The sequence below is a fragment of the Physcomitrium patens genome, chromosome 4, assembly GCF_059467195.1.
Source record: "Physcomitrium patens ecotype Gransden chromosome 4, ASM5946719v1, whole genome shotgun sequence".
NCBI lineage: Eukaryota > Viridiplantae > Streptophyta > Bryopsida > Funariales > Funariaceae > Physcomitrium > Physcomitrium patens.
Window position 1 is genome coordinate 3,085,270 of NC_143413.1, and position 11,390 is coordinate 3,096,659.

Consider the following 11,390-nt stretch of genomic DNA (forward strand, 5'->3'; position numbering starts at 1 on the left):
TATGTATATATATATATATATATATATATATACATTTTAATATAAAAAAATTTAAAACTTGTTACTTCAATAATAAATCATCATTTTTGAAACTATTTTTTCGTTTTTTGATTTAATTAATGTAAATTTTTTTATTGTAATTAATATTATTATTCCAGTATTTTTTCAAAAGATTATTTTTGATTTTTAATCAATAGTATATTTACTACCATCAAATACCACTAGGAGTTTACATGAAAATTTGTAAACCAACTTAATGTACTTTTTATTTTTTATCATAAAATGCAGAAATACCAATCATTTGAGATAATATCTAAATCCATGTTTAAATTATTTGAATTTTTTAGTTTGAGTTTATATATATATATATATATATATATATATATACCAAATAATAAATAGATAGTGAGTTTATTTGATGGTTATACAAAAAAATTAATGTATGTAATTATTAAAATATTAAATATGTTAAATAATTTTTTTATAACACATATTATATTATATTTATTTGAATATAGTATAAAATATGGAGCCTACAAAATTATCAATGACACAATAAATATATATGTCCATGACAAATATTTGCTTAATAAGTCTATCATATCAATACACATTCTAATTATTTTTATTAATATGGAAATTTGTATAGTATTTGACTTAGATACAAACCACACCTTTGGTTGCCCTTTTCTATAACAAAATGGTTACTCATTATTCCAATCTTTAAGTTTCACTTTATATGAAATCCTTCAAAATATCCAATCTTGTATCCCATTCTTTGTTAGGCTTAAATAGGATACAAGATTGGATAGTTTGAAGAATTGTATAAAAATAAAATTCAAGAATGGAATACAAGATTGGGTATTTTGAAGGATTTTACATAAATAAAATTCAAGAATGGGATACAAGATTGGGTCTTTTGAAGGATTTTATATAAATAAAATACAAGAATGGGATACAAGGTTTTACAAGATTGTTCTTACCCCATTCTTACAGCATCCCGGCCCCCCTTCCTCTATTTCATTTACAACAGTGTAAAAACAAGGAAGATATGGAAGGATAAAGCAAACACCAAAAGATGGTGTCAAACAAAAGGAAAAACGAAAGACCCAGTTGTTGATTCTACACTGAATCCTCCAAGACAAGGCAAAAACAAAACAAATAAAACAAATAACAAAGAAACAAAACCTAGATTCGGTATTGCGTCGAAGCCACGGATCGATCAATGAAGTGCGCTGCACAAAAGAGAGGGTGCAGGCGATGTCATGGAGTTTCTACGACACGAAGAAGAGATTGATGAACCCCATGCGCTGCTTCGTGTATTTTTGTGTCTGACCTCGAAGCTCCCTATCCAAGCTGGTTGCCTACTAGTTGCAAGTCAGGGCGAGTTCCATGTTGGATCGTGTGATACGATACCGATGCTGCTGAAGCTCATGCCATTCGATGAGCTCTAGACCGGATAGAAAATCGTTGCCAACTTAGATAGAGCTTCAGTTTGAAACTAACACCAACACGTACATCAACAAGTACATCAGCATTTTATCATACAAAGTGTGCAAAGTCCAGAAAAGTGGTCTCCGGAACTTCCATGGTGAGCAGCAGTCAGACCCAGTCGCCACTGGGTCTGGTCTTCTCCTTGCCTTGCTTGTTTATTTATTTGTGTGGGACTCGGGGTTGAATCAGCTCAGCACAACACAATTCGGTACACTGGGTGTGTGAGTCTCGACCCCTGCTCGCCATTCGCCATGGCTCTCATTTTCTTGAGCTCTTCGCAGATGTGATGTTTGCTTCTCATCGTGGCATCGCTTTGCGTTGTCTCCGTTGTTAGAGGTGAGTCTCGGCTGATAGAGCCCTCGTGGGACTGGATCGAAGTTCAAAGCGAATTTCCCACTCTCTACATATCTGGGTTCTGTGGTAGTGGAGGATGTCGAGCGAGAACTGGATAATTGACACTTGTGTACTTATGCACTACAGATGTCATTATTTGTGCAAAAGTTAGCGGATTAATGTTCACTGGGTTCATTCCTGCCCGCATTTAATCATCGTCCATGGCTGAATTGATTGTCCACGCAGGTGATGGAGGAACCGAAGCAGGAGCAATGTTGCGGGGATCTCCGTCCAGAAAACTCCTCCAAATAGTAACAGGTGAGTGTTGTACCCTTCAATCGAGTGACCGCCGTAAGTAGAGAGGAAAAAAAAAAGGAGGGAGGCTCTGAGAAACTTCGATTGTGCAGTTTGCCCCATCGACTTCTCCGCGCAGGATTGCAGCGCCATGACTCTGGTCTGCGATTCCATCAGTCCTAACGTGACGCGATGCTGCGACGCGTTCGTAACTTTCGCGTGCCCATGCGCGGAGTATATCAATAATTAAACAACAAACTGTGCGCTGTTGATGTTCACGTTCGTCACTTTGGCTGGAAACTATCCCGAGCAGTTGTTCCAGAGTTGCATGAAAACGAATCTTTGCATCGCCCCCAGCCCAGTGCCGATGCCAGCGCATCTCGTCGGCCCAGGTGGTGATCCATGAGCACCATCAGAAACGACAGCAAAAATAAATGTAATCCATGGGCGATGGAGGCTACGGGATTAATCTGAGTGCATCAAGTCGAGCGGCATCGACTTGATGTTACAACATGTGAGAAGGCCGTTGTGTTTGGGATTTCGTTTTCTTCATGGTTTGCAGATCACGGTTGCAATGTGGTTGTCGGAAACAAATCCAATCACATGAACCTGATGCGGAGTGTGCAGTTTCGCTCTCTGTAATAAACAACGATCATTGGTTATGCAAATAAGGTGCATTAGAATTGGATTTCCCTCATTCTTTTTCTGTAGGACTGGAATCATAAAACCTTCGAAATGGTGCTGTGAATTTTGAGGTTAGGGTAATAAAAACAAAGCCTCTGAAAGTTGAAGTGTTTTTATTTTTGTTTCAATCTGGTTTTGTATTCATCGTTGCGACAAGTTGTAAGATGCAATAAATATATGTTTAATTCAATTTTATTCAACGTGTTTAGATTTTTTTTCAATGAACGTATTATCGCATCTCAAAAGGACTTCGATTCTCCCACTACTAAGCAGTTTTTAAAGTTTGACTTCACATTGTGGATTATGTAAATAATGCGTGTTTATCATATTAAAAAATTTCAACATTTGTATGTACTGTTTGTAGAACGCAAAATTTTACACTTGAATTAAATATATAATTTTTCAAGGTTTTAGACATTCTAAAATAATTATTTTAGAACAGCTTATGTTTTGCTTTAAATAAAATTTAAAGTAAATTTTGTTAGGATTTTAAGAAAGTTAAGGTTTAATAGTTCTATTGATCACCAATCCAAAGCTCAAAATACATAAATTATTCAAAAGTAGACATTAGACACGTTTTTTTTGGATTAATAGAAAAAAACAAAACAAAACAAAAAAGAACAAAAAAAAACAAAAAACAAAAAAACATAAAAAAAAACAAACAAAAAACAAACCCCAGAAAAACTTTGAGTTAAATTAAAATTCAGACAGAGAGATTTAGCACATACTAACAATATTTCAATTTTTTGATGCAAATTTGACATTTTATTACCATTAATATTCACTTTAAAACAAGTTTTTCACATGTGAAATAAAAACAAAATTTGAAAACCTTAATACTATTGTATTTTGTATAACTCATATGCTTGATTGTTGAACACACCTTTCAACTCATATTCAAGGTTGTAAAGACAAATTTAGATAAAATAAACTTAATCATATGAATTTAATTAAGTTTATTTTATGTTGTCACGTGGATTTGATTAAGGAACTCACTGCATGACAGTTTTTTTTTTTTTTTTTTTTTTTTTTTGTAGGTTGGGATCAATAACCTATAATTGTTGTTTTTTGTTTTGTGTGGTGCATTTGAACTCATGTGCAAATGAAACAGGCTCAAGTTCCTTGGTGAAGTCACTATTGTCAACCCATACCTATCCAATACAATTGTTGGCAACATCAATTCCACAAATCATGATACAAATCCTTCAGATCAATAAAAATAATGAGAGATACTGTATACATATAAAAAAAACAAAAAAACAAAAAAAATCAATAATCATGGATAAAATTATTATAAGAAAGTACTATACTATATAATTTAATTGCTATATCAAAGCTGTGTGAGATAGAAACTCTACTGTTCTCCAACCATCAGGATCAATAACTGCATAAATTTTGGTGTTTGTGTTTGGTGAAGTAGTTGGAATTGTAACAGTTTGGCCACCGTCAATGATTTCACAAGCCTCATAAGTTTTGTATATATCCTCTGTCCCTATGGCTAGCTACAATGGACCAATAAAAAATGACTATGGAAAGATAGTTTCATTCTTTTATATACATATATATATATATAATAAAAGCTACCCACAATAAGGAAAAGCAAAATACTTAAGCATAGTATGGCATGGGAATGTTTGTTATATTTCAAGATATATATATATATATATATATTTACAATCTTGTTATAAGAAATGTGAAAATTTATCACACCTGAGCATATCCATTACCCTTAGAATAGTTTGTTTTGTCATAGTTGTATTCAAATTCAAGGACTGTGGATCTTCTCTTGTCCATATCATAGGATAAATAAGCAAATGCTTTCTATTTCAAAAAGAGATTAATCAATGAAAAACTGAAATAGAACTCATAATCAAAGTCACAAGGATTTAATTTCAAAGGCAAAAAACTTTATGTATAAATCAAAATGTCACCGACAGCATTCATAACCATTTTTACACATCTGTTCGAAAACTTGGAAGAAGACTTACTTTTTGTGCTGGGAAGTCTTTTCTGGCAATTAGCTTCATTCCATATGCCTACTCCAATAAGACACCAGCATTTCAACTTCAAGAATCCAAAAGCATTCACAAGAATAAAAATAAAAGGAAATTCAACTTCAAAGCAATTAAAAAATAAAAAAAATAAAAAATAGCATCAAGTTCTTTTTATAGAAAGAACCAACTTTTATGACTATAACTTTTGGAAAAAGTAAACCACCACTTTAAAAAAGAAATTGAGAAATAAAATAAATAAAAATCAAAACGAAAATTTTAAATTATAAACTATCAAGCACTATATATATATATATATATACATAAATATTTTTTCAAGCATAGACATGGGCCAAGTAGGCAATGGATTGATACATTTGATTTTGTAGAGAATAGAATGGAGGGGCCCCTACATCTTGGTAGTAAAGGATAGAATGATTAATGTCTCCAACGTGGAGGCTCACTTGGCAAAATGGCTCCCTTGAAGAGTCCCTTTGGATGAGCTTGAATTTGTATCCATTGGGATCGACAACAATTGCAAAGACATCGCAATGCTCCTCGGAAGGGGAGCTCGGAGCCGCATACCCCAACTTCTTTATAGAGTCAAGAGTCTTTTGAAGCTATTGAGAACCCAACCAAATTCCACTCTCACCAAAATGCTACCTCATACATATATATATATATATATATATATATATATAGATACATATATATGCATATTAATTTTTTTAAAAAATATTTTTTCACACACAAGCCATAGAAAATCTTTAAAAAGGCCAAATGAAGAGATGAGAATGTGAGAAAATGAGAGAAAGATCACAAAGCTCTCACATTTGGCACTGCAATTCCAAAATGGCCAAACGCATCTCCGTTGTCAAACTTAGTTACACCATAATCTACGTTGATGTGAGTACCAATCAAGGAGAGAGGATTAATTCCTTTGACAATTGTATTAGATGTGGAGGAATTTTATGATGTATTTTTTGATGGATTGTGAGAGTGTGTATGTGTATATTGTAGAGAGGTGGAAGGAGGGTTTATTCGGGAGGGGCCTACTTATGATAAACTAGTTCGGCTGTGAAATGGTTGTCTTCCATGCCATACCCAACAAACACATTTGTGTACTTCTCATCGGGAAAGTCCCTTTTGCGGAGGATGCTCATTCCCAAACACTCTTGGTACCACCTGAATAATAATTGAGATTTTATTTTTATTTTTATCCTTGAGTGGGAGTTACTGTAGAAACAACGTTTAAAATAATTACATAGATAAAAGATTTAAACATTTTAAATTAGATTAATTTCATCAATATCAGAATCAAAATAAAACCTATCATTTAGAGTTTCCTTCTGACAAATTCCTGGAGTTCTCTTGGTTGGAGGATTGAGTTGTTTCAAAATGTAACCATTTTCCTACTCTTCATTGAATTCTATGGATATTTGAAATCTTCTATAAGGTGCTATTTATCCATATCATAAAAAGAATTATTGTTATTATTATTATTATTAGTATTATTATTTTGAAGAGATCCTTGGATTGTTTTATCCAATAAATTTGTACAATCTACATCACAATAAATCACCAACAAGGAAATGGAAAAATAAAACCAACTTCCAATCAGAAACTGAACTATTAAATATATACTCTGTTTCTTTTAAACACACTCTTAAGATACTGTTTCATTATTGAACTCTAGAGACTTCAAACTGCTAAGACCTATGTGAAACCCCTATCATTTTTTAGGGTTGTTTTTAAACAAGTATACATTTACAACTTAGGCATAATATTTAAAAAGAAATAAGATGTAAATTGTGTAGGACCATTTTGTTGATGTTCAAAGGATCATGAAAGAAAAAAAATAAAAACATAAAGCTATTGTAAATCATTTCAAAATGCCAACATACTTTGTAGATATCTCCATATTGCCAACATTGTAGACGACATGTAATAAGTGCCGGTTGTCCTCTCTTGGCCAGTTTCCAAGGTTTGTATTTCGTTCCTTTAATGAAGCCAGGCATTTCATTTCTAAATGGGTCAAGCCAGCACTATTGTAAATCAGTGAAATTCAATGTCCCTCAAATAGCTGCAACAATAAAGGAACAATAATAAAATAGAAAATGAAAAGATGTACAAGTTGTCACCTGTCCATGGGGACTCATGGGCTTGAGGAGTGCAATTGCCACATAGTGTCCAGTAAGAATCCATTCACATCTGTAAGCAAAATATAAGTAAATTGAAGGCAAAAAAAAAAAAACAAAAAAAACAAAAAAAACAAAAACAAAACAAAAACAAAAGTGCAACAAAACCAAACAAATTCAAATGGCTTATTTCATGAGTTAGAATGTTCTCAAGTATACAGCCACAATGGGTTTTAGGTTGTAAGTTGTTGGAGTTGATGTTAAAGCATTTGCAATAGAAGTTCTAAAGGTTGAATCATGTACTTTGCACATTAAAACTTTAAGAGATAAAAAAATACAAAGAAATGAAAATTGTTGCTTCTATCCTTGGTATTGTGGTTCTCAGAAATAAATGAACAAAATTGCTGCCCTTGAGTGTTTGTTGATTGACCACCTTACATCGATCATCAGCACTTTTCTATTGAGATATATCAGGTGATAGGTTATAATTTAAATATTGTTTAATTAGATATTGAAAGTAAAGAGAGGTTGCTGGAAATTACATGTGCTTTTATCATTCATTCTGTTGATTATGATCTTTTAAGTTGTCATGGTTATTTTCCTTTTTTCATTTAATGAAAATGCCTGATTGAAACTATGGATGTTGTTTGTAAATCATATGTTCCACATTATTTTTGTTGAAATGTCAAAATGCACTTTCCAAAGTATAAGTATGTCAATTGGTAATAGACTTGTAATGAAAACTTGGTAATAATTAAAATTTTAAATTATATATGTATGTATATATATGTATATATAGATGTTGGTATAGAAGAATCTTGGCTTGCTTTGGAAGAAACATATTAAAATAATCTGTTCATTTGTAATAAATAGTAATATAATTTGGATGGATGGATGAATACAAATACAAATACAAATAAACACCTCTAATTTTAATAAAGTGGAGACTAAAAAAATCATGTTTAAATTGATAAAAAAAATAATAGAAAATTCTATAGGTTCAAATTTATTATTTATAAAAAGTTGTAGAAGTGGATGTAAGAAGAGGATGTAAAAGAATAAGGGCATAAAAAAAATAGACTTAATAGATATTTTTGCTATATCTTAATATTATGTTATTTGATCTTCTTTTATATTTATCTTTTGTGCAAAAATAATAATTAAAATTAAGAATATAAATAAAATTTAATGTACCATATTCAGGTTTCATATTTGAATTAATAAAATAATTAAAAAATAAACTATAAAAAAAATTTATAAAAGTAACATTTAATTTAATAACTTATAATTATATTAATATTCTAATTGTACTTAAAATATGTGTATATCTAGTTACATTAAAATCTAAATATAAAATCCAAGCTTAATCATTATAGAAGTATTAATGAAAATATGTATATATATATATATATATATATATATATAATATTTTTTATTATTAAAGAAATTTTAATGTCTAATTTAATAACTTATATAGACTTATACATGGTCATTTGAAAAAGTGAGCCTATCTTTATTCTTAGCAATGCTTTTATTATTTTTAGACTTAAAAATTTGGCCAAAGAATGCAATATAATGAATCTTGAAGGTGAAATAGGAAAAATGCAAGTATTATTATAATAAATGATGATAGAATGATGTCAAGGTAAATTTCTCTCTCAATCCAAATTGCATGATGGCTTCAATTAAGAATTGCTTGTAATTGGTAGTATAAAGTAGAAGATGTAATAAATAAGAATAAAAAAAGAATAATACGAAATAAGTGAAATAAATACAATGAAATAATTGTATACAATAAAAGTAGTCTGTAGTCTTTTTACTAAGTTTTTATCTAATAAAAAGTAAAATTAAATATCAAAAAATATATTTTTAAATAGATAATTTTATTATCTTTGTGATGAAATAAGAAATATATAAATCCAAATTATTTTAAATAAGTTATAAAAATTTCAAGATAAGAAGTGAATAATTAAAAAGTTAAGTAAAAATATTTTATATCAAGGATAATTTGCTTATAAATTAAGAGTTTGAACCTCACTAAGGCTCATATGTAGTGTATATGAGGTACCTAAAGAGGCCTTGAGGCCTTAGTATTATCTTCCTATCTATATCTAAGGTGCTACAACCCATATGGGATGTAGGTACTTCTTTTTTTATAAAGACTAGACTAGCTATTGGTCCTCCTATTTTCTACTAGTAGAACTTGTGTTTTTGTATTTTTTAGTTCACCATTGCATTTAAAATTATCCAAATAGCCTAAGAACCTTATAGGATCTTCAATCTTATTCCATTTTTTCATAATGGCTTCCAAGGTGGTAAAACTCACTCTTACCCAAGTCTTCAAATCTTCACTAAAAATTCCTAAAAAATTCTAAATAAATTCTAAATAAATTCTAAATAAATTCTAAAATATCCTATAATATTTTGATAATTCTAATATCTATTTAAGACTATATATTTCTCTCTTTTTAATTTTTTATAGTAATAAAATTAATTTATATCTACTAAAAATACTATTTTTTATATAATTAATTAAAAAAATATGAAATTTTCTTTCATACTTCTTTTAAATTTTCTTTTAAATATTAACTAATTATTGATAGGATTTTTATAAGTAATACATGTATATAAGAGATAAATTAAGATATTGATCTCAATAACTAATCTTTAATCCATAACAATAAGTAAAAATACTAAAGTAACTAAGATAATTACCTCGAAGATTTATTAAGACTCCATTCTTATAATTTTTCTTCTAATAAGACTTGTATAACTTATAAATTCTTTTAAATTATAATAAATACTTAAATAGTATAATAAAATCTTTAATTTTAATATTTATATGTCAAGGATATGAATCTCAAAGAAAAAATTCCTCAATACACTCTTGTGTCATTGAAGAGAACTAGAAAGTCACTCACAAGGTGATGTAATATTAAATTAGAATGGCTATTTCCAAAAATAAGAAAACTAAAAAGTCTTAAAACAAGATTAAAGACTAGAATGACATTGACAAGAATGAAGAAGGCTTTATTCTTGCCTCCATATATACTCTCTAACTAAGAGCTACGTCGTAATATTCTATAAGACCTCCAACATGTGTTGATGAAAATCTCTTTGCTGCATTTGCAAGATTCTTTGATGGCTCCCATGTGCATTTACTAATATCTTATCTGTACCAATGAACAAGATATTCTAACCTATTTTGGCACCACCTTGAGTCCAAGACTTCTTCCACCTCATTTCTTGAATATTATCCACTTCTATAGGAGGAGGTGACATTTTTCTTCTTCCCGAGATATTTACTGTCTTATATGGCTCAAGAAGAGACACGTCAAATATAAGGTGGATCTTTATTGACTCTGATAGATATAATCAATAAAAAACAAGATTGATTTGTTCACAAATAGGAAAAGGTCCTAGCCTACAATAGTCTAACTTATCACAAGGACGACTAGTCTTAATATTACAATGAAGTAACCATACTTTGTCACCTGTCTTGAATTGTCATTGCTTTTTGCAATAGGCATCTGCTGTCATGATGTAAAATGACTAATAGGTGAAAGGGTGAAGAAAATATCATATTTTTGAAGATCTTATTTTAATTATATTATAAAAAATTATCTTTAAAAAATAGATAATAATCAAGAGATAGAATAATTAAAGGGGTTAATATTACCTTTTTGCAAAATATGCTTCTACTCACTTTGTAGGACCTTAAATAGAGCAAATTAAGATAGATTAGAAAAATAAAAAATATAATCACATTTGAAAAGAAATTAAGAATAATTTCTAGTAAAAATTAGCTAAAAAAACTATATATTGATACCCAGAGTGGGCCAGTTATGAACTAAGGTCAAAATCACACCCCAAGGTACAAAACTAAGCTCTATCGACGATTGCAAGGTTCTTTGGTAAATCAAAGAGTGGAATTAGAGAACAAAATTGATAAGATTTTGATAAGAATTGATTTTGGATGATTAAAATTCGTATTGACTTTGTATGAGATTTACAAAGTCAAGGTTTGTTTTTGATGACTCTGGATTTGTAAAATAAAGTGGGTGATACTTTTTGGAGAATTTTTTAATTTTAGCAATAGATCTATAAATGAAATTTTAAGAAATTGTGGATTTATATGTGTTCAATATATGCTATGAGTTTGAGATAGATTGAAGAGTTGGATCAAGAATTATTGAGGTTTAAGTGAGTCAAGGTCTTAGAAAGTAGAGTTTTAGGTCTAATGAGGGTTTCTAAGATTTCTTATAATCTATCAATTGGATTGGAGTGAAAATTATATGTATAGGTAGTAAACTAATTTTTCTACATATATATAAAATTTGAAATCAATTGAATAGTTTGATAAGGAGATATTTACACTGGAAATTTAACATATAGATTGGAGAAGGAGGCCGGCCAATATCTATGCAAATATTAGGATTGATCTTCTTTTTGGTGA

General features: G+C 29.9%; 1 protein-coding gene and 1 long non-coding RNA gene across 30 annotated transcripts; one reads left to right on the forward strand and one right to left on the reverse strand.

Annotated features, from left to right (window-relative positions):
• The first annotated feature begins 654 nt into the window (after window positions 1-654).
• LOC112281734 (uncharacterized) lies at window positions 655-2,792 on the forward strand. Of its 2 annotated transcripts, XR_016502496.1 has the most exons (3): window positions 655-1,830; window positions 2,074-2,145; window positions 2,235-2,792. It is a non-coding gene; the product is annotated as an uncharacterized LOC112281734 (long non-coding RNA). The 2 variants fall into 2 exon arrangements; XR_016502495.1 differs by having other exon boundaries at window positions 2,074-2,792.
• A 755-nt stretch (window positions 2,793-3,547) lies between these two features.
• Window positions 3,548-7,828, reverse strand: LOC112281199 (lactoylglutathione lyase). 28 transcript variants are annotated; one of them, XM_090249498.1, is made up of 11 exons: window positions 7,477-7,793; window positions 6,938-7,007; window positions 6,701-6,821; window positions 6,126-6,255; window positions 5,853-5,981; window positions 5,628-5,692; window positions 5,172-5,416; window positions 4,794-4,841; window positions 4,516-4,626; window positions 4,164-4,307; window positions 3,548-3,956 (listed from the first exon to the last, which is right to left on the reverse strand). In XM_090249498.1, the coding sequence occupies exons 8-11, from the start codon at window positions 4,830-4,832 to the stop codon at window positions 3,858-3,860; spliced, it is 393 nt and encodes a 130-aa protein (XP_090105624.1). In that variant the 5' UTR covers window positions 4,833-4,841; window positions 5,172-5,416; window positions 5,628-5,692; window positions 5,853-5,981; window positions 6,126-6,255; window positions 6,701-6,821; window positions 6,938-7,007; window positions 7,477-7,793; the 3' UTR covers window positions 3,548-3,857. The 28 variants fall into 28 exon arrangements, 15 of the variants coding, with proteins under 15 accessions (XP_090105624.1, XP_090105625.1, XP_090105621.1 ...); XM_090249499.1 differs by lacking the exon at window positions 7,477-7,793 and adding an exon at window positions 7,368-7,465; XM_090249495.1 differs by lacking the exon at window positions 7,477-7,793 and adding an exon at window positions 7,343-7,460.
• Window positions 7,829-11,390: the final 3,562 nt, after the last annotated feature.

Bases quoted from the DNA above. Each gene is read 5' to 3' on its own strand.
- LOC112281199 (XM_090249498.1), bottom strand. From the start codon at position 4,832: ATGAAGCTAATTGCCAGAAAAGACTTCCCAGCACAAAAA. The intron at 4,627-4,793 runs GTAAGTCTTCTT...TTTTTGAAATAG, and splicing joins AAGACTTCCCAGCACAAAAA to AAAGCATTTGCTTATTTATC. The intron at 3,957-4,163 runs GTAGAGTTTCTA...TGTATTGGATAG, and splicing joins ATCCTGATGGTTGGAGAACA to GTATGGGTTGACAATAGTGA.